This window comes from Hydra viridissima, unplaced genomic scaffold, assembly GCF_058129835.1.
Source record: "Hydra viridissima isolate aposymbiotic clone 2 unplaced genomic scaffold, HvirCarnegie_v1 scaffold_2, whole genome shotgun sequence".
In the NCBI taxonomy this organism is placed as follows: domain Eukaryota; kingdom Metazoa; phylum Cnidaria; class Hydrozoa; order Anthoathecata; family Hydridae; genus Hydra; species Hydra viridissima.
Genome location: NW_028324301.1, coordinates 15,592,425 through 15,615,153, shown reverse-complemented (window position 1 = coordinate 15,615,153; position 22,729 = coordinate 15,592,425). Strand labels below are relative to the sequence as shown.

Genomic DNA, 22,729 nt, shown 5'->3' with positions numbered 1-22,729 from the left:
GTACCTGCGAAAGATATCCATACCCATCATCTTCTTGAATTTTCTCACCGTTTCCATATATAATAGCTTTTTTTGATTCTGAGTCAAATGTTGCTCCAATGTGAATCCATACCTCTTTTTGAAACAGTGGTTTTTTGACAGTTTCAACGCTAAATATGGTCTGAAGGAACAGTGATTATATTATGTTTGTGTAGACGTTTTTAAACTTATCTGAAAAGTTGGTTTATTATTATATTCCATTTTGCTTTTTATGACATTATATTGCATATTTGGTTTTTATTAAAATTATATTCTTTAAATAATATCATTTTTCAAAACTTTGCAAAAGTTTTTAACCTTTAAACGCTACCTTAAATCTCAAATCAGTTTTATCAGTTAAATTGCTACCTTAAATCTCAAACTAGTTTTCAATGATACGTTTTAATCAGTTCTTGGGTTAAAATTTAAACTTTCATACTTTAATTTAGGTTAAGATGGCAACATTCACAACTTGATCACAAATTTGGCTTAAAACGTTAAAATTTTCTCATTTTGAGTTTCGAACCAATAATTGGATTCTTTCATATAGAATTGACCTTAGATTTTCTCTTCCCAAGTTCATTTTATTTGAATAATATGTAAACCTGTCAAAAGTTTATAAATTGAAGTTATGAATTTTCTTATTATAGCAACAAAATAATTATGATAATTATAATAAATATCATAAAAGTAGCAACTGCCATTAATTGTTTATATAGAAATTAACCAACAAAACAAAAAGCATTATAATAACAAACCTCTCCTTCTTCATTTCTGTGAAACCATCTTAGCTGGCCGTTACTAACTTCTAAGTAATACATTCCGTGTTTATTAACTGCTCTTTTTGAATCAATGGTTTGAAATATTTCTTGCTGTCCTTCAATAGAATCCATGTATACCCACACTGCAATTGTGATTCCTGTTCGTGGTTTGTTTTTAATTGCGTTTCCATTCAAGAGAATATAACCTGTATTTAAAAATTGCTCAAGTTAAAGATTGATTTTAAATAAATCTTTTAACCCTTTCCCATATGTTTCAAGCTTACCGCCTTGAAATCGAAGTCCATGACCACATTTTCCAGCATCTCTGGCAAGTTTTGACAGTCCGATCAAATTTCCTTGATTAGAATAGCCTGAATCATCATAAACCTTATCTCCAGCAATACGATCAAAGGTCATATATATCAACTGAGACTGATTTTGAGTATCTAAAAATTGATCACATTAAAAGGAATTTCTAGTTTTTTTTGTTATTAAGATTTTTTTATTTAGAAACTTTTATAATATTTTAAAATTTCGTTTATTATTTATACATATATTTTTTTATTGAAAATATCTTTTTACAGCCTATAAAATTCCATTAAGCTTAATAGATATATGTCAACCTCTTTTATGCCGGTTAGATGGATTTTTCTTGTGAAGTAATTCCAATAAACGTACATATTTGTCGTTCGGTATTGAACTCCGCATTCCTTAACAAGCATTATAAAAATAATTTGACCTAGTCTTATCAAGTAGTGATTTTGTGATTTTTTCACATTAATTTGACTTTTTTTAAAATTAGTCAAATAAAAGCTTACATCAGCAATTTAACAAAAGCTCAACAATATTTTATCAAAAGCAACTTTATTTACCGTAAGGCAAAACATCACTACATTTCATAAACATTTGGCGTATTTCTAAAGGTGACAACTCGCGACTAAACATTTCAATTTCATCAAAAAAATCGTAGCCTTCTTTCTCTCCGAAATGCTTTCCGAAAGCTGCTTTTCCATCCCAATCTTCCGAAAGTGCTCCTGCACCGTTAGCTCCTTCTTTAATATCGCCGTTAACATATATTACTGCAATCTCCTTTGTGGAATCATAAGTTGCAGCAATGTGGGTCCATTCGTCTATTAGTTTTCACAAGAGTTTTACTTTTTTTTAAAATTATTGCATAAAAATTTTTTGAACTTATGATCTCCTTCATTTTTTTAAAAAAACTACTACGCCTTTAAGTACAAAAAAAATTTTAACAAAACTTTAAAACTCACTAACATAAAAATTAAAACACCAAAACCTAAATAAATAGCTTGATGATTAGCAAAGTATAAAGCAAAACGTTAAGAAATAAACTATGAAAAGAAAAAAAGAAACTTACTTTTAACAACTACTGGCTCAGTTTTAACAGAAAATATTTTTTGGTCATACTCGTTGTGATGGACCCAATGAATTGCCCCTTCTTGAACACTCAGTTCATACTGTTCGTGTGTGTGCAATGAGTGGCCGCCTATAAGGGAGACTTTATGAAAACGTTTTAAGTCTTAAAACAAAGGAGAACTTCCTTAAGTTTTTTAGCTCATGTTTTCATACTGAACTTGGAATATTTTAAGCTATAAGGTAAGCAACTACTTTTTAAATGATTAAAACCTGTTGTATAAAAAAGCCTATGTTTTCCTGTTTCATCTTCCAGTTTAACCCATAAAGCAATTGTACAAGCATCAGTAGGTTTATTGTGGAAATGAGATCCATGCAATGATATCTCCGATGTTGCATTTAATTGCGATGCTGCTACTTGCACAGCAGGTCCGCATGTACCATTAGACCCTAAAATAAATTTATTAAACAGTTTTGGTAAATTTCTTCAGCTCATAAAGTTTAAAGGAAAAAATATTCTAAATAAACACTCATTAACGCATTTCTACTTAATCTGAATTACAGATTAAAAACTCTTAATCTGAGCTAATTTTTGTTTAAAAAAATACCTGCTTTTACTTTTCCAATGAAATACCCATTATTTCCTTGGTAAGAGGAATCTATAGAAATATTTCCATCAATCTCTCCAAATCGAAGATGCATTATTTGCGAAGCTAATGCTCCTTTGCAGTACGAATGTATTGTGGATATCTCAGAATCATTTAATGTTCTATTAAAAATATAAAATTCGTCGATATAACCTTTAAGCTCACGATCTCCCTTGAAATTACCAATGCCTAAAAAAAAGATTAAAAAAAATTTTTTTTCTCCTTTTGCGGAATACCGAGTATTTAGCATAAAAGATTGGCAATCATCTATATCTTAGTTATTGACCTGTTAATGCAGAAAAGATTAGCTTTATTATCAGATTACCTGCAAAAAGTCCCCAATCACTTGACAAAGGCATTGCATCAGATACTTCTTCTTTAACCAGTATCCCATTTTTATAAATTTTAGATACTCCAGAATGTCCATCATAAGTAACAGCAAGCTCGGTCCATGTTTTTTCATCAATTTCTTGTTTTGAGGTTTCCGCAGAGAATACTGTTTCGCCATGTTCATTACGGTGAAACCAACGCACTTTACCATCAAGAACTTCCAAATGATATTGTCCTAGAAAAACGAATAAGATAGAAAATATTATCACAAAGGAATCAACTCCGTCTTGTTATCTCCGTCGTATTATCTCCGTCTTTGACTATACCTTCTTTGTGATCTGAATGAGAACCAACAGTTTGAAACAGCTCATGCGCCCCTCGGATATTAACAATATTAACCATTAAAGCTATCGTTATTCCCAGGTGTGGTACACCTAAACGTAAAGATGAGATTAAAAGTATTGTACTTTCTCACTTTTTAAAAATTCGTTATTAAAAAACTATAAACATTTGTTATTTGATTTGTTATTAGTGTAACCTCACCTTTAAAGTTCTCACCGTCTAAGATAACCTCTCCATCGAGCAGTTGCAAGCAAACACCGCAGCTTCCATCTAATTTACTAATTGATGCTCCGTTTGCAAGAGTGGCTTTGTTTTCACGTATTGAGTCATCGTAAAGATGCTCCGCATTATATCTATCAAAGCCTAAGTAAAGGCTACAGTCTGGATCATCTAAAAGAACATTTCAAAGTTACTGTTCTCTTATAAATACTTAATGGAAAGGAGGCCTGAAGATAATAAACTGTTGAAGGGGTTTTTATACACAGGGTTAGCAGTGGCGTATCTAGGGTAGGGCAGGCAGGGCACGTGCCATGGGCGCCAGCCTGAAAGGGGCGCAAAAGAGGCTTGGTTGCGATACAATAAGCGAGAATTATATAAAATAAATTAAGAAATAATATATCATATAAAATAAATATATTATATAAAATAAAGTTTGTGTCATCATTTATTAAAAAGTTGTAATTAAGCACTTTATGTGGGGGAAGAGGGGCGCGAGATCGGTGTTTGCCCCAGGCGCTATTTACCCTAGGTACGCCACTGAGGGTTAGTTTGCATACATTTTTACTTTTTGGCATCGCTTTTGGCGAGCGATGCGTATAAATAAGATGACCTACCTCTTAACCTGTGTATAGCTGCTATGTTAGACAATATAAACGGTATAAACATCACCGTCCACATTTTATTATATTTCATTTCAAGTCATCTAAGAATAACTTTCCCATAAAACTCGACAAAACATTGAAAGCAACCATCACAAAGGGAAATAATATATTACAAGCCCAGGTGTTTTGGTACGGACACAAATTACTTATCTTTAGTTTTTCTTTTTTTCCAGTTTTCCTTTTTTCATAAATAGAATTTAAAACAAGTTTTATTATCTTTCTGTTCAAAAATCATAAAAAAAATTAATGTCTTACTAAACAGATTTTAATTTGTCATGCTTGAATTACCTTAAATTTTGTTCACGCTTGAGTAAAAAAATGAGAGCGAGTTTTGAAACTTCCTTCTGTACAAAACATTAAATTTGGTTTTAATTTGTTTTCAGGTTGTCAATGCTATAACTTTTCTTGTTTAAATTCTATATCTAAAATATGTTTTGATCTAGTGTAGGTTAATTCAAAATTTGTCAATACATATTAACTGTCCGATTATGTATTTTTTGTCGACCTAATTAACACAAGAAACAGTATTTGAAAGAACATAGCAACAAAATAGATTCGCAAAATGATAGAATCATTCATTTCACGTTAAATAAAGAAAATAGATATTTTTTCTTCCTGTTATTTAATTATTCTGAGATATAAAAATTTCTTGTTAAACTAGAATACTTGCTACCCTCTCCCCCCTCTTTCTCCCCTATTTATTTGCTGAATAAGCACAACCGTTTTTCTTGTTTTTAATCATAGGAGGGGCCATTACAAGACGGTATAAACTGGTATTATCTTAAGATCGAAAAGTATAGAAATTTCAGCATTAAAGTGCGATGATGCATAGTTTATTAATGTTTCTATCTTATTTTATATATATATATATATATATATATATATATATATATATATATATATATATATATATATATATATATATATATATGTATATATATATATATATATATATATATATATATATATATATATATATATATATATATATATATATATATATATATATATATATATATATATATATATGTATGTATCTATGTATGTATCTATGTATGTATCTATGTATCTATGTATCTATGTATCTATGTATGTATCTATGTATGTATCTATGTATGTATGTATGTATGTATGTATGTATGTATGTATGTATGTATGTATGTATGTATGTATGTATGTATGTATGTATGTATGTATGTATGTATGTATGTATGTATGTATGTAAATAAAAGTAGATCATATATACACATATGATCATATATACACATACATACATACATACATACATACATACATACATACATACATACATACATACATACATACATACATACATACATACATACATACATATTTGAATAGTTGGTATATTACATAATTTGATAGTTAATATCTATTTATGTAAGGAGAATAAATTAGGCTGCTTCCTACTAGATATGTTAAAATGAACTAAAATAGCACTAGTTAGTTTTTTGTTAACCAAATTTAGTAATCATTACAAGAAAAACAACTTCTTATGATTAATAATAAGCAAATGATTAATACAAATGTTTTATTTATTAGTAATTACTTTACACCTTATCAAAAGTATTTTTGAAAGATAGCATCATGGGTTTAAATGATGAAGAAGTTAAGAAACAAGTAAGTTTTCCATTTCATATTCTTCATTTTCTTGAAAAGATTTTTAATATTTTCTAGAAAAAGTCTATAGATGTTTGTTTTTTTTTATCATTAAATCCTAATAAATTTAACTACATATTATAGAAGTGCTTTTGTTTTTATTTAATCTAAAAATGAAATTATGTATTTATATTGAAGTATATAGCATTTATGATTTTTTTCTGTTTGGTTTATAGATTGATCACATGATGGCCTTTATCCATCAAGAGGCAAAAGAAAAGGCAGAGGAAATTGATGCTAAGGTATGACAACTTTAGCAATCTGCAACTTATTTTCATTTTATTGTACATTTACAAAGTATATACATTCCAGGTCAATTGTTTTTAGATTTTTTTATTATTAAAAACATTTATAACTAAAACTCTGATATAAAGGCCCTAATAATGAGGGTTATCTTATGTCTGTGATTTCATGAACAGTCTGTGATTTTAAGATATATGTATCTGTCTGGGCTGAAAAACCTAATGTCCGCAAATTTGTAGGACAAATTTAGTCAGGAATTTAAAAAATGTCTTTTACTGCAATTTATAAATTTCTGCTGTGCCAACACATTGAGTTATCACTACAGATGTCTTTGAAGTAATAACCTATAGATTATCAAGCTTGTGAATATTTCATCTTTTTTTGAGGTTTCCATTAGTTAAGTTAGTGTATCTTTTGTACCCATTTTATCTTTGCATAATGTTGCAAAAAGATAAACAAATAAATTTATGGGACATCTTCCAAACATTAAAAATGGCTGGGAAGAATGTAAAACTTTCTGCAAATTATGCAGCTAAGAAGTAAGAGATATTCTAACCTGAGTTCAGTTTGGTGGCCATGTGTTGCCCCTTCATTCTGTCTCAAATGTTTGTTCTTGAAAAGAAAAAATTATAAAATAATACTTTGTATTTCTCTTATACTTTTTATCTTTCTATCTGTAATAGAGGCAAAAGAAACATCATTGACCATGTCAACTCAAAAAGCATAAGAGGGCAGTGGGTTCAGCAAATTCTTCAAAGCTGCTAACCAGCATTTATTTTAATCAATCTGGAAGCAATAAAGCTGCAGCAGGAGTAACTTCTTCATTTCACTCTGTGAAACATTATCATTCATACAATTTGTCTTCATTCACTGCCAAATTCATACCATAGATTTTTAACAACTCCAAAATTGCTAAGCATCTTTCAAGTGCCACAATTAAAACTGAAGATATAGTAAAGAATGTGATATTTCCATTTACTGAAAATGTTGGAAATATCATATGTTGACATCTGATACCAGCTATCGGGTTTGAACTTGAAAGTTTAGTACACATTTTAGAAGAAAAAAAAGTACTTTCCTTACTTCTAAAGTTAAAGAGCTCATGATTGATCTGACTCAGTATGTACAATCAACGTTTAAAGAAGAGGTTAATTTTTTTTGCCAGTCAATTGTAGGCTACCTAATAAAATTTGAGTAAACCACTAAAAGAACTCCAACATTTTGATTGGTTATTGCTAAAGAAAGTGCCTGTCTGGGAAGAAGTTGAACTCTCATTAACATGCATGCAAAAACACCAAAGTTTTAAATTGAATGAGACACTTCTTTTTGACCAAATTTTCAAATTAAAATCTTTCTTGTCTGAAGAACAATATTCAGAAGTACTTAAGAGTGTGAAATTTTATTTCTCCATTTTTGGGCATGATGGAAATGTTGAGCGATTATTTTCACTCATAAATGCCCTATGGACAGAGGAAAAGAACTAAATCTCTTTGAAATCAGTTCATGCAATTCTCCAAATTCAGTGTAATATAAAGTGTTTTCTTGTAGAAAATTTCAAAAACTGTTTCAAAAGGAGATAAACTACTTTTTTCTGTTCAAAGTTTAGAGAAATATAAGTAGCAGTGGCAGTGGTACTCTTGATTTAGGCCATTCTAAAGTATGAATAGATTAATAAAGTATGTGCATTCAATTCCTTTTTATTGCAACAAATTGTATTATAATAATAATTCATTTTTGTATAAGAAATTTTTTTTTTTTTTGGGGGGGGGGGGTTAGTTTGGCTGATTTCATATCACATAATTGTGTCTTCGTTTTCTATTCTATTGTAGAAATCTTATTGTTTTCAGTGTATATTATTTAACAGATTGAATTGGCAAAAGAGTTTTATTTTATTTAATGGATTTTTTTTTTTAATTTCTATTCTTTTAAAGTGTAGTATGCAACATTTCTGAAAGAAAAGAATAACAAAATTAGTTTTAGTGGCTAACAAGTTTTGCTTGCATTTACAAAATTAATGGATTTTTGAGTCTTTTGGTTGTCATGGTGTTCAAAATATTTTATCATTATTTTTAAGATATTATTTTTTCAACAAGGAGTGAAATTTTTGTTATAAAAAATGCAAATAAGTTTATTTGTAATGGTTAAAATAAAATGTGCTCAAATACAAAATAATTTATGTATATAAAGTAAAAAATGCATATACTTTTATACTTCAGTACAGATTTTTACTTTCTCTACCCTTGTAAAATATGCTTGGGTGAAAAATTATAGTAGGATTTAAAAGTAAAACGTTTTGTAAATTATGTTATTATTTTTGATAATTAGGCTGAAGAAGAATTTAACATTGAAAAAGGACGGCTTGTTCAACAAGAAAGACTCAAGATTATGGCTCTCTATGAGAAGAAAGAAAAGCAAATAGATTTGCAAAGAAAAATGTAAGATTTGTTTTAAACAAGTTTTCTTGTTAACAAGTTGTATAATTTTTACTTTATTTGTTGTAAAACTTCTTTTCATGCACCTTTATCTTGTTTAGTGATCGTTCAAACTTTCTTAATGCAGCTCGCCTGCGCTTGTTGGAAACTCAGAATGAAAAAATTCAGGTTAATTTTTGTGTTCTGCTTTTAATATGTAAAGGTTTTTAAATCAGTGCCTTAGTATATGGAGAGTAAATTTTCTGTATTCATTTATTTTTAATTCTTTTTTAGAAAATAGAATTGTTTACTGAAGAAATCCATTTATATATGTATTAGTAATCAGATTTTTTGCTAATAGTTTGTTCAATTTACCATAAATGGACAGCCAATTAAGAAATTGACTTTTTATTTTATTTGAAAAACAATTGTTCTTAGATCAGCCCTGCATCAAAGTATCATACTAAATCATAATTATATTACAAGTTCTTGTAGAACTAAATAAGAGAATAAAGCACAACGACAAAAAACAGAAATATTATTGTTTCAAGTGCAATCATATAGCTTGAAGCACCCTTAAGTAGTAGTGGTATATACAATCTGTATACATATTGCACAAACCTACTCCATTAAAATTAAAGCAACTTTTAAAATCAATACTACCACCACCACCCTGCAACCTTGGTAAGACAATTTTTTCTATACTTTTCAGATTTAAGTCTTTTCACTTGAACCTTGCTTCTCCTGTTTGTTATTTCAAAGTTATTTTCATTACTTAAAATTCTCCTTACACCAATTTAATCTTTTGATCATGTCATTTAGAGTCACCATCAGTTTTCTAACAGCTGCAAACACTCTTTCCTCCTAGGTTAAATGTTTCTTATTTGAAGAAATATATTTTATTAAAGCTTCTCATAAGTTCATAAAACTTCCCCTTGAATTGACTCTTGCTTGATATCTTATAAGCTACATATACTTCTAGCATTCTGTCATTTTTTAGGCTTTCCAGATCTAGGGTGGTTTTAACTATCACTTACCTTGTTATGAGGTTTTAGAATAATCTAGTGTGATTTTTAGAAATCTATAATCTCCTTGCTATTTCTTTATTGCAAAGACTGGAGTCATCCTCCATACCTTGTATATAAGAACAAATACCTTTGTGTTATATTTTTTTTGCCACTTATTTGTTTTATGTACTACTTTTCAACTCTTTTATGTAACTTGTCTTTTTCATCTTAAAATTTGATCAAAGGTTTTTTAACTCTAAAGTGAAATAAGTTGTAGAGAACTGTTGCACCCAAAAGATTTTCTATCATGCTTTATTACTTTTTTATGTTGCTTTGGAAACAAAAAAAAGAATCCTTACGCATTGTTTTTTTAAAACCGCTGTATGTGTGGAAAAAATAAGATTTTTATAGAAAAGTGATTGGGTTTATATATTTGAATATCTTGAGGAATTATAGTAAAAAAACTTTCATATAAGTAATAATTTTTTATAAAATTTTTACTATAAAAACTTTCTTTTGGTTCTGCAGCCTGATATATATTACAAACTAAAGAATACTCTTAGCTATTGTCTTTATTTTAATTATTTATTAACAGCACAATTTATTAATTATTTTAATAATTTCTCAGTTATTTAAATAGTTTTGCTCAAATTTAATGTGACTTTTTAAAATTTTAGTCAATCCTTGAAGAAGCTCGTAGCCGATTAGGTCAAGTGACAAAAGATAAAAATCACTACATAAAAGTTCTTACAGGTCTATTAACTCAAGTAGGTTCACATTTTTTAATGATTAATAAACGATTGTTTAATAAACTAGTTAAAGTATCTACACGCAAAATTTTTTTTATAATAAGTGTCCAAAAACATTTTTTTAATTATTGTATTAACTACTAAACCATATTTTTGTTAAATACTCATTATATGATATATAGCTGAAGTATATGCATTTCAGCAAGCTGAAAAACCAGTCTATTTTCAGTTTGTAAAACAAAAAACAAAAAATGGTTTTATGAATGAACTTTAGATATGTTTTTGCTGTTAGTTTATCACAAAGTTTGTTGCAGAACATTTTTTATTTTGATTAGTCTTTGTTTCAACTTCTGGAACCTGTTGCTCAAATCAGATGTCGAGAAGCTGACGTGGAACTTCTAAAGGTTTGTTAACTTTAGAATATAAGAAAAATAAATTGCATATAAAAACAAGGCAGTGATAACATTAAAAGAAATGAGTTTTTATAGCGTTTTTTTTTTGTTTGTTTGTTTGTTTGTTTGTTTTTTGTTTTTTTTGTTTTTTTGCTTAATGGTTTGTAATGATTAAGATTTTTAAATATGAAATAGCTGAAAATCTGGAGTTCCAAAAAAACTAAATGAGAGATCTAACTTTTGCATATTGAGGTGATTTAAAAAGGAATTAATGTTGTTAAATTATAAAATTATTTAAAGTTATCATGGAGTTACTGTTTATTTTCAATTAGCTTGCTCAAGAAGAGAGTTTGAAAGAGTATTATGAAAAGACGAAGAAGAGTTGTGAATTATCAATTGATACACACAATTTTTTGAGTCCAGAATGGTGAGCTAAGATGCCATTTTTTCTCTAGCTTTATATCACCTACCGCATGCAGTCATTCTTTTTAGGCAAAAAATATATTTTGATCCATTTCATGAATAAAATCTTTCTATGCTTTTTTGAAATATAATTTTTTACAATTAAGCAGACCGCAACTTGTTACAGATGATGACTGATTCCATTTACCAGATATACAATAACCAAGTAGTTTTTCAATATAAAATAGAATTATTAATCCAAATATTTTTATTCTTAACTTGAAGCTCTACTTCCATAACTTTTACATGATAATGTTTGAGTATTTATTACACATAACAAAAAAGCTCTTCACTATTTAGTGCTGGTGGTCTTGAACTAGTCGCCAAAGAAGGTCGTATCAAGGTCACTAATACTTTGGAGAGTCGCCTAGAGCTTTTAAGCAAACAAGTACGTTAAGTTGCATGAAGTAACATGTAAAGTTGCAATTCATTCGTTTGGTTTTTTACTTTGAACTGTGATTAATGCAAAGCATTCTTATGTTTAGATGCTTCCGGAAATTCGTGAATCTCTGTTTGGTGCCAGTACTACGCGAAAGTTCTTTGAATAGTGTTTTAAAATTCGAGTTTAGTTTCTAAATTTTTGGCACTAATTTATGAGATGAAAATCAGTTTTGAAGAATTTTTCATAAGCTATGTAAATTCGTAAATCAGAGAAAAGTTCAAACATCAAACTAGACTTTGTCCTCTCGTTGAAATAAGCAACAAACAACGCAGGTTTTAAATGCATGTTAGAAATGATAAAAGGAAATGCAATCGATGTTAGAAACGATAACAGGAAATGCAATTGTAAAAAAAAACAGCTTGATAATTAGTACTAAAAACCTTTTTTTTTATTATTATTAAGCTTTCGGTATTATCCTTTGTAGTCAATATGTAGACGAGCTTCGTTTCTCCCACAGGAAGGAATATACAACAGTGCAGCAATAGGGAAACCCTAACTTGAATTTTATTGCATCAGGTACTTTTGAATTAATGAAATCACTTTACATTCTTACATTTTAGAAATCGAATCACCCTTAAGAAACATTGCTAAAAGATAAACATGTTAGTATTCGCTAACCTCCAGTTGCACTTTGTATTAGGTTTGTCTTTCTAAAAGATGATATTGTGAAAACGCATAAAAGAAAGGAAAAGTTTTTATGCTCAAAAATCAAAATAAAATCAAAGTATGTTGAAATGGATTAGAAAAATTTCTAAAGGAATTTTTAAAAGTATTAAGGTTTGAGATTTTAGAGGTCTTTAAAGATGTAAATTGTATACTGTCTTCCCAAATCATTTTCAACCAAAAAAAAGTTTTTATTTTTTTAACTTCAATTGTAATTTTATGTCAAAATGTGGTCTTCCAAACATTAGCAACTTTGTAAACTACCCTATTATAATTGAAAAAAAAGAATTTACTGAAATTTTTGCGGTCGGTGTAGTATTATCATGGACCTATAAGAGATGGACGTGCAACCAATTGTTTTTTTTGCGAACCATGTTCGTTGTGCATTGTTACAAATTTTTTGTTTTAAACAATAAAAATTAAATTAAAGTCGGATTCGTCGAAAATTTTTGGTCTCTTCTAACCAGTCACATCAACTTCCTTTTAGTTATTTAAGATAACAGCAATAGAATCAGGTTTTGAGCTTAATTTTGTATAGCTAGACATTCTTAATATTTTAAGAAATAACGCTGATGATAATATAGAAAATGAGATTATTTACTTAACTACTTTAGTACATGTATAACTGGAGATATAATAAATAATACAAACTATCAACTAGTTTTGTAGCTACCTAGAGCATATTGCTTTCATGTCCAGGGAACTACTCCATCTACTATATTGCTGTAGACTTCTAGTTTATGAATATTATAGAATTTTCTATTTTTATGTTTAACAACAGAAATATATATTTAAAGATAAATAACTTATACATAAAATGAATGTAAAAACAAAGAATAAAATAAATTGTCACAGTTTTAAAGAATTTAGCAAAGCCAATTTATGGCAAACTGCAAGAATAACTAAGTATTTAATACATAACATGATTTACCAGCTATATATAAACTAATTTTTATTTTACAAAAACAAATGGGTTATTAAGTGCTTTTTATGACAGATGAAATATTATATGAAATATGAAAAACGAAAACATGAAATATCTGGGCGCATTTTGCAAGATAATTGTAAATTTTAACAACTTTTTAAAAGGTTTTGCATTATCAAATGAATTATAAAAAAGCCCATTAGAAAATACACCTATAAAAAAAATAATGCATAGTGGAATATATATTATGGAGCTTATAGAGTAGTCGAGGCAACAAATGGCAACATATCGGAAAAAATACTTAAAAGGTACACAAAATTAAGGCTGGTGAATGAAGGACCAAGAAATTAAATGACACCAGATCTTGACAAAAAATTATATTTAAGCTTTTTTTATATTGCGCAGTACTTTTTTTAGTCATTTTAAAATTAACCTTACAGGTCTATTTTATCATTGACAGACTTTGTTTATACGAAAAAAGTTCCCAAATTTACAAATGTTCATCTTGAAAAAATGATGAAAATTTGTTTGTACCGATAACTAATTTCCTTTTTTTTTGGCGTAATTTGTCAACGCGTGAAGTAGCTACTTTATCCTGAACAGTCTCATTAAACAAATGCTATAACAGTTTAAACTATATTTAATACCACGTGATCAGAGTTTCTGTTTTGAAACTGTGGGCAGCCATTTTAATAAATTTTTTTGTTGATGGGTTAAAATTTAGAGTTTGTCGGAAACTCGCATGGCTCTCTGATTTCTGCGGCCTCTTTGATGTAAAACAATAGTTTGCAGGTCCATCTCTTATAGGTTTATGGTATTATCAGAGATAGATAACGCTTTAACGCTGTTTTGGTAAGAACTTTGTAATATTATGGAAATCTCTCTTATAATCAATATTTTTGAATACAAGTTTTTTGTAATGGCATGAAACAAGTATAATTTAACTTTTCGAGAACCTATTATCAAAGATTATTAGAAAGGAATCAAACAAAAAGAAATTGCGACTAATTACTCCATTTATAAATCAATTGTATGTCGAATAATCAAGTGATTTAATGAAGGCTGTCCATCAGAAATAGACTATAAAGGTGGAAAACCACGAAAAACATGTCATTTCACTGACATGTTTTCCGTGGTCACTAAAAGTTAATTGTCACCTTAAAAAGAAACCTTTCGACAGCGCTAATAAAATTATTCAAAAACTGAAACTTTCAGCGTCCGAAAATATATTTCACAGACTTTTAGACTTTTAAGCTTCAGAGCAACGGAAAAGCCTCTGATTTCTCTAAATAATCGAAAAGCTGAATTTTCAAATGCGCATTGACACTGGACTATTAATAATTGAAAACTAGTATTGTAAAGCAATCATGACAATTTAAAGGTGCGTTGAACAAAAAGTAGAAATTTGATTCCTAAATACATAAAAGGAACGGTCAAGTATGGTGCTGAGAAAGGCGAAATTGTTTGAGGTTGTTTTTCTGGTTTAATTGGAGTTGGACCTATCCATCGAACGAATCATATAATGGATCGATTTGTTTACCATGATATTCTTAAGGAAAGGTTGATTCTGTATGCTGATGATAATATTATCATCAGCATACGAAATCAACTGTGGATGCTTTAACAAGACAACCCGAAACACATGTTTAAACTCGTTTAGCAATAGTTTGAAGCGAATTAAACTGAAGTAATGAAGTAGCCAATTCAATCACTTAATCTTAAACAGATTGAAAATTTATGGCATCAGATGAACTTGCTCTTAACTAAAGAAGACCCTTATAAAACCGCAATGAGCTATATAAAGTTATTTGAAGCTACATGGAATGAGATTATACAAGAAAAAATCAATAAACTCATCAAATTTTTGCCTAAAAAATGTTTCACGATCCTAAAAAGTAAAGGATATTGTTTATTGATTATACTATTCAGTGGTTAAAAAAACTTATTCAGTAGTTGTAAAAAAATTGCTTATATTTCGGAGTTCAGTAGTTTCAGTTTTTTTCATAAAAATGGATTTAGTTTTTTTATTACAAAATTCACATGAAAATAAAATTTTTTAAAATGTCGAGCATTAATCATGCATCGAGCAGCAATCATGCTCACGAAAAATGTTAAAGAAAAAATGCAAAATGATAAGAATAAATAACATTTTTTATGACTTAATAAAAAGTCAGTTAAGTTTTAGAGAACATTAAGTCTGTTCGGTTTTTATGAGGATCAGTCTTTCGTTTTTAAATGATAACGAATTAGAAGAGTTTTGTTTTAAAGCGGTTTTGACCCAAATAACTTTGAGTTATTTAAAAACTCAACTGTATTAAAAAAAAAAGACTTAACTGTATCTTTGCACTTTAATACCAGATAATATAAAATCATATAAAAAACGGTTTTTAGAACGACTTGACAAGCATTTATGTACACATATATCTATATACGCATGAATAAGTGTGTGCGCGCGCGCATTATTTACAAGTACACACATTTAAAAAGACATGCAACGAGCTTTAAAAAGTCAACATAAAAAAGTAGCAAAAAGTAAAATTGAAAGCAACTTCAAGTTAATTATTTTGTAGTATTGTGGAATTGAGTTTGATTCTGCACAATACTTAGTAACGGATTTCTCGTTCTCTGAACTCTGATAGAATATTTACAAGGTCTGTTGAAATTAAGATTCAGATCTCTAAAAATTCTTCCTCGCTACTTTCAAAATCTATTCCCATGTAAAGTTCTGCACCATGGAAAACAAATTTATTCGGTGGAACAGATACAAAATAAACCCCTAAATACGGGAAGTAACAAAGCGGAGCTTTTGAGTGTAAACAGTTCATTAAAAAGGTAAGTAATAATCTACAAAAATAAAGTAACAAAAAAATACAAAAATTTACCTTCGTTAAAATGAGACAAATCAGAAAGATTAGATTGCTGATCTTGAAAGTTTGTTTTGTTTAAATGGCCATCTTTTGATTTGTCGAAAATTGATGAACATGGGGATATATTGCTAAATTCTGAGAAATGACTAGAGAACTTTTTGATTTTAGAAATGTTTACAAAAGAAGACTTGTATGTACCGACAACGTCTGCCCATTCGCTCCCGAGTTCACTGCACAAGTAGCAAATAACATCGTCGCAATTACCATACATTTCAACATCGAACTCCATGTGTTGCAATTGTTCTCTATTTATTAGAATTTGCGGAACGTTTGGATTGATTAAACCTATAGTTAAAGTAATACTGTTCAATTTAGGTTTTTCTTTGACAAACAATCAAAAAGAAAAAGGGTTGTTCATTTCATTTTTACTTTCAATGTTAGTTCTTACAACAGGAAAAGTGACATTTTTTTACAATGTTGATACAGCCTCTTACTGGGAATAAGTGCAACAGGGCGAACTTTCAATGAGGAACCAATTACAATTAGTAGGTCAGCCTGCAAATTAAAAAATACAGAAGAGAATCTGGATTTGTTTAAACAGATTTGATATTGGATTTGTTTAAACAGAAAATAATTTTTATTTGAGATCTAAAATAGATTTTATTTAAGAGCAACATATAATTAGGCGTTTATAATGAAATATTTATAAAATTTCACCTTTTCTTTATCTTTGTTGATTTGGGTGTAAAATGCATCAGATAAACTTTCACCGAAAAATACAATATCTGCAGAAAAGATCATTCCATTTGCAATCAGAAGAAATTTACAAAAGAAAAAAAATATATAAAGAATTTTCTTACCTGGTTTTATGATATTGAGTGAGTTAGCATCAGAACATTGTTTGCAATAAGGAATTTTCTAAACAAAACTTATCATTCTTAACAACCCAAAAAGAATAGAAAATTTATTATGCAAAGTTAACAATATTGGACATCAAAATTCTATTAACTTCTACTTAATGTTACTAACTTCTACCTGGTGTTGACAAAAAAAAAAAACTCTTAGAAAAATATACCTGCTGAAAAATATCTTCTTTAATATATTCAGCAGAAACTTTAAACTTGCAATTCATGCATGTAGCTGTAGCACATGACCCTAGAGTGCATAAACTGTCACAGGTATCATATGGAAATGCACAAAAACAGAAAAAACTATAGGCCCCTTTAATGTGTAGTGGCAAATTTTGTTAAAAATTTTTATGCTGAAATAATTATTTAGTGCTAAAAAAATACTTTAGAATGAAATTTAAAAAGTCTTAACGTATTTATAAGCAAAGGTTACCATGGCACTGTAGGACATTTTTTATACCAGCCACCTGCTCCAATGTATCAATGTTTTGGGTATAGTTACGAAGTAGCTTGCCTTGCTGGTCAAGTTTTGCAATAAAACGATGAGATAGAGAGGGCGTGAACTGACCTGGATAAATTTCCTAATTATAGAACACAAAAAATCTTTATGAGCAAAACAAATGTTTTGTACTTTTTTTGTGTCATAAAAATTCCAAAAAACAAAAACTTTTATAACAAAAAAAAACTTTAACCTTTGCAAACTTAAAAAAAGGCCAGGGATTATTTCTAAAATAATGAATATCAAACATGGCTTGAGGATCTGGTAGGTCAGGATAGTCTTTACTAAGCCTGGCATAAATCCCATCTCTGGAACGAAAATCTGGTATACCACAGGAAACAGATACCTAAAATCACAACTTAAAATTAAAAACACTCTTCTTCAAAGAGCTAGCTAATGTTAGTGCAGGAATTATAAAAAGAAAATGATTATATAGCTCATTACTTGTAAGTGTCAGGAGAGAAAGATAATTTTCTATTTGTGCACAATAAGAAAGTTTCAAATTACCTTTTTAACTTTTTTAGATAATGTTTTTTAATTATACAAATTTTACAAAAATTACATATACAGATATCTCAACCTAATTGAATATCAACATTCATTATACTTTGTATATATAAATTTAAAAAATTACAAAAAAAAATCTTCAATCACTGAAGTTATACAAATAACTGATATTAACATTTACTTAGATTTTAAAGATTTACAACAAAAACAAATAATAGACATAACTCACTCCAGCTCCAGTCAAAATAATTATATTTTTGCTTTCCTGAATAAGTTTCTTTACATGATCAAGAGAATTAACATTGCTAAGACGCTCACGTGGCAATGGCTCACTAATTATTTCAAAGATAACTCTCCATAATGCCAAATCATCAACATCTCCTGGCTGAAAAAAAAATTGAATTATAAATTAAAATATTTTATATATATATATATATATATATATATATATATATATATATATATATATATATATATATATATATATATATATATATATATATATATATATATATATATAAATTCTATCACCAAATTTAATGTTAAAAAAATTCCTAGCATCACCTTAGTTTCAATTTGTACCAGTTGATATTATCATTAAAATCTGAAAGTTTTGAATTATCCCATAAATTTGTTACCTTTAATTAACTTCCTCTATTTTGATATATTTTAATACTAAAGAAAAAAGCTCACCCAATAGCACTTATGTTTTCATCAAACACCTCAATGTTTCATTTGAAAAAAAGATACAACGCTTTGTGAAAATGAAGCTTAGGAGAGTCCTATATTGATTTGTATATAGTTATGCTCCAGAGTACTATTAACTTTTTTCATAAAAACATAAACATATATTTTTAGCAAAATAGAAAAAAAAAAGCTCTGTTAGATTGACATCATTTAATTACTTGGTTTACCCTAAATTTAACTGAAGACTGATTACTTTACTTAAAAACTTGAAAATAATGAAATATATTTAAATTTACTATAAATTGTGTAATAAATTTCTTTTAAAGTGTACAAATCAATAGGAAAATCACTTTTTCAGTTTGTTTTTTAATGATGACATGCAACTAAGATACATCAGAAGAGGTTTAATACTTTCTATTGTACCTAAAATACATTTTAATCGCTAATTTTAAACTTATCTACAGAAGCAGAGTTCACAATGTAACACACTTTAATTTTTTAATGACACTTTAATTTTTTAATGACATACATTTAATACAAATTTGTCACTTTCTCACAGTTTTTGATTGCCGAGTTTGTGTGAATCAACTCTTATAATATTTATCCCTAAAATGAAGATAATTTCTCAAAGACTTAAGAGAACTAAATTAAACCCTAAATGTATGAGGAAAAACAAATAAACTTAAACTCTTACAAGTAAAAATTAATTATTTGAAGTCTTTAAATACTGATGTGGGTAATTCACCTATTCATACTTTAAGGTCTCCTATACTAATGTATCACTCCTACTTCCATTAAACAGTCCTGAAGTTGACAAGACACTGATAACTAATGATTGATTTCTATTTTATCTAAAATTCACACATATTATATAGTCTAGATATGAAAATCGATGAATTAACTTTATATCTAGATTATAAAACATCAACCATGAAAAAAAAAAAAAAAAAAAAATCTAATAAAATATCATATGAAATAAATTCTAATCTAAGCTTTAACTGACTCAATGTTTGAATGGAAATTTCAATCAACAAATAATCTATTATTTGTTGGTTGAATTAGAAATACTCTGTGTTAAATTTAACAAGTGTAATATACCTGTTATATACCATCAATAACAAAAATACATTGTGAGGTACAATAAGATATAATAGAATGTTTTTATCCTGACAACTTATATAAAAATATATAAAATGTTTTTTGTTATTCAATAAAAATAAATTATGAATTATTACTTAAATTTTTTTTTAATTGGGTTTAATTAAATAATCATGACGCAAATTTTACCAGCTTTATTTGTGGCTTTAACTGTTTTAGAACCATTCGGGGATCAGTTTCATTTTCAATTTGATTTTGAATCCATTGCATAGGATCTAAAAAATGTATACAATTATAATAATAACAATAATATTAATAATAATAGTAATAATAATAATAATAATAATAATAATAATAATAATAATAATAATAATAATAATAATAATAATAAAGTAATAATAATAATAATAATAATAATCATAATAATAACAATAATAATTATATATTTATATATATATATATATATATATATATATATATATATATATATATATATATATATATATATATATATATATATATATATATATATATACTGTAAACTAGTAATTGTAAAATGCTAAATATTTTTAACAGTAAGAGTAATTGTAATGCCACCTAAAAATAAAACCCTTGGTATTATCATTTAATGTAAACTTAAATGTGATTTTTTATTGCATGTCCCCTCTTCCCCTAATAAAAATGCCAATATACTTCCTTATACAAACTATGTAATAATAAACCTATATCTTTTACCACAGCATTACTATGTATCTTCTAGGCAGCATAGGTGTGATGATAAGAAGAAATTTAAACACCATCCATTATATGTAAGTAGTAACTACCTTTAAAAATGTTCTTTATAAGACTCGAGATATCCAACACAACATTAGAATTTGTAACTTTGAATGTTTTTGATTACTTTACATAAATACTTAACTATTTTCATTATTTAAACATGAATAAATTTTTTATTTGAAATAATTTTTAAACGTTTAAAAATCTTTAAACGTTTTTGAAGGTAAATGTATAAAATAGAGAAAAGTTTATAGTTTCAGCTTTACTCATAATCTAATTATCTTTTTAATAAAAACAGTTGTTATTTTAGTGGTCAGCTACTTTAGTTTTAACAATTTTGGAATTAATGTATTTATACCAAATAAATCATATCTATTGATTCTGACTTTAAAAAATTTCATTACTCATATTTGATTTGTATCCGGTCTCTAGTTATTACCTTTGACAATTTTGTTGTGTTGTGTTGAATTATTTGCTGAAGATTCAGCCATTTTGGAAATATCTGAATTATTATAGGTCACCGAAGCGACCATAAGGCGGCGGTTACCATATAGCTCTGTTCAATAGATCCAAGCTTTATCTGTTGCTAACTTGACATATTCTTCTTTTAAGAATAAAGTTATATGGTTTGCGGAAAGATAATAGTTATAGAGACACCGTTTTTAAGAACCAAAATCCGTGAATATGGTTTCAATTTGTTCAGTTTTTAAATAAAGTTGCACAATATTGTCTAGCTAAACTTTATTTTAGCATTCAATTAAAAAAAAAAAAACTGTAACGAATAGTTAAGTGTGGGGTTTAATTCAATTAACAGCGTTCCCAGTAGGCATTAAACGTCATTAGACGTCCGCCGGACGTCTAAAGACGTTTAATGCCTACTGGGTTGTTTAATGAAAATTCATTTTTTGTACTCGCACAGTCAGCTGCCAGCTAAAAGAACAGAAGGGTCCCTCGACGGATAAACTTTTGAACTGTGGTCTTGCATACATTAACACGTTAGAAATAAATGTTGAAAAAAGGTTTGAATAAATTTCTTTAAAAGTTCGCTCTTGAATGTCCGCTACAACACTGAGAAAGATGGACTGCTTAATGAGTGGTAAAGTTCGTTTAAAGAGAATAATGTTCAAATACTCACTTCAGTCATTTTATCTGCTATACTGTTCCTGTTCATATTTTTGTATTACCACGGCGCACAGTGACTCAAAACAATAAAAAATGGCAATAAACCCCTCGCAACTTTTTTGTAAATATAGTGGCTTTTTTTTAATAATATTAAACTACAATCATTATTTATTTAAAAAGTAAATACAGTTTTTTCATAAAACTTATATTTTATAATTTATGGTTAAAAGAAGTTCAAAATTTTTATATTATTTTCAAAGAAATCTGAAAAATGAGAGATTTTTATTTAGTAAAAATGGAAACTTTTAATCTAAATAAAAGTCTAAAATTACTTTTAATCTTTCAACTTTATATATTTCTAATATATTAAAAAAAAATTGCAATCTGATTTTTTTGTTCAAATTAGAAGAATTTTCTAAAATAATATAGTATATAATATATATAATTTTTGAAATTATGTTGATTGTGATCATAAGATCGCATAACATTCTCATAACCATATCTTGTGGATATTCCATTAACAACATTGAATTAGATTTATACTTCTTCTAAAACAGCTAAACTTATAGTGAGTTTATATGGCTGGTATGTTATGCCTCCTATTGTATAAAAACTGCTACTGCATAGTTTTGCCAAATGTTTTATGTTTTGAGGATCTATAGGAGAGTTTGAATAAATAAATATATTTTAAAAAACATAAGAATTATCAAGGAAAACCATTACCTGATGAAGTTATTAAAATGATTGTAAGATAAAAATGAAAAAAAATATATATATATTTTTATTTATGAGCATCCTTTAAAAACTATTGTTATGCAAATATCAAATATCAATATTACTCTAGTAATGTACCAAGATGTTGTGTATTGGGTTGAAAATTCTAAAAGTTTAATTAAAATTTTTTTTTTCACGTACAGCCAAACCTTACGCGCGCGTG

The 22,729-nt window shown here is 27.8% G+C and overlaps 3 protein-coding genes across 7 annotated transcripts in view; 1 reads left to right on the top strand and 2 right to left on the bottom strand.

The window, feature by feature from the left end:
* Nucleotides 1-22,729, bottom strand: part of LOC145186566 (uncharacterized) — a 337,374-nt gene that overhangs the window by 1,528 nt on the left and 313,117 nt on the right. The window contains exons 2-13 of one of the 2 annotated variants that reach the window (XM_090077446.1): nucleotides 4,306-4,531; nucleotides 3,674-3,862; nucleotides 3,457-3,564; nucleotides 3,126-3,365; nucleotides 2,762-2,989; nucleotides 2,427-2,603; nucleotides 2,158-2,286; nucleotides 1,652-1,909; nucleotides 1,403-1,489; nucleotides 1,064-1,225; nucleotides 777-985; nucleotides 5-160 (exon numbers count right to left, since the gene is read on the bottom strand). In XM_090077446.1, coding sequence (XP_089933572.1) covers nucleotides 5-160; nucleotides 777-985; nucleotides 1,064-1,225; nucleotides 1,403-1,489; nucleotides 1,652-1,909; nucleotides 2,158-2,286; nucleotides 2,427-2,603; nucleotides 2,762-2,989; nucleotides 3,126-3,365; nucleotides 3,457-3,564; nucleotides 3,674-3,862; nucleotides 4,306-4,384 — 2,022 coding nt within the window. In that variant the 5' untranslated portion in view covers nucleotides 4,385-4,531. Of the gene's footprint in view, nucleotides 1-4; nucleotides 161-776; nucleotides 986-1,063; nucleotides 1,226-1,402; nucleotides 1,490-1,651; nucleotides 1,910-2,157; nucleotides 2,287-2,426; nucleotides 2,604-2,761; nucleotides 2,990-3,125; nucleotides 3,366-3,456; nucleotides 3,565-3,673; nucleotides 3,863-4,305; nucleotides 4,635-22,729 lie in introns of those variants that run through there. The other variant, XM_090077445.1, reaches the window with a different exon arrangement.
* On the top strand, nucleotides 5,846-11,968 carry LOC145191389 (V-type proton ATPase subunit E-like). Its single transcript, XM_090077454.1, has 9 exons — nucleotides 5,846-5,994; nucleotides 6,210-6,275; nucleotides 8,602-8,711; nucleotides 8,810-8,876; nucleotides 10,372-10,461; nucleotides 10,779-10,847; nucleotides 11,168-11,262; nucleotides 11,598-11,685; nucleotides 11,783-11,968. The coding sequence occupies exons 1-9, from the start codon at nucleotides 5,962-5,964 to the stop codon at nucleotides 11,843-11,845; spliced, it is 681 nt and encodes a 226-aa protein (XP_089933580.1). The 5' UTR covers nucleotides 5,846-5,961; the 3' UTR covers nucleotides 11,846-11,968.
* On the bottom strand, nucleotides 15,662-21,359 carry LOC145185416 (NAD-dependent protein deacetylase sirtuin-1-like). 4 transcript variants are annotated; one of them, XM_090077450.1, is made up of 11 exons: nucleotides 21,110-21,359; nucleotides 20,083-20,168; nucleotides 18,338-18,493; nucleotides 17,795-17,947; nucleotides 17,536-17,683; nucleotides 17,270-17,349; nucleotides 17,055-17,112; nucleotides 16,912-16,979; nucleotides 16,689-16,749; nucleotides 16,210-16,539; nucleotides 15,662-16,103 (listed from the first exon to the last, which is right to left on the bottom strand). In XM_090077450.1, the coding sequence occupies exons 1-11, from the start codon at nucleotides 21,201-21,203 to the stop codon at nucleotides 15,997-15,999; spliced, it is 1,341 nt and encodes a 446-aa protein (XP_089933576.1). In that variant the 5' UTR covers nucleotides 21,204-21,359; the 3' UTR covers nucleotides 15,662-15,996. The 4 variants fall into 4 exon arrangements, with proteins under 4 accessions (XP_089933576.1, XP_089933577.1, XP_089933578.1 ...); XM_090077451.1 differs by having other exon boundaries at nucleotides 21,075-21,191; XM_090077452.1 differs by lacking the exon at nucleotides 21,110-21,359 and adding an exon at nucleotides 20,718-20,840.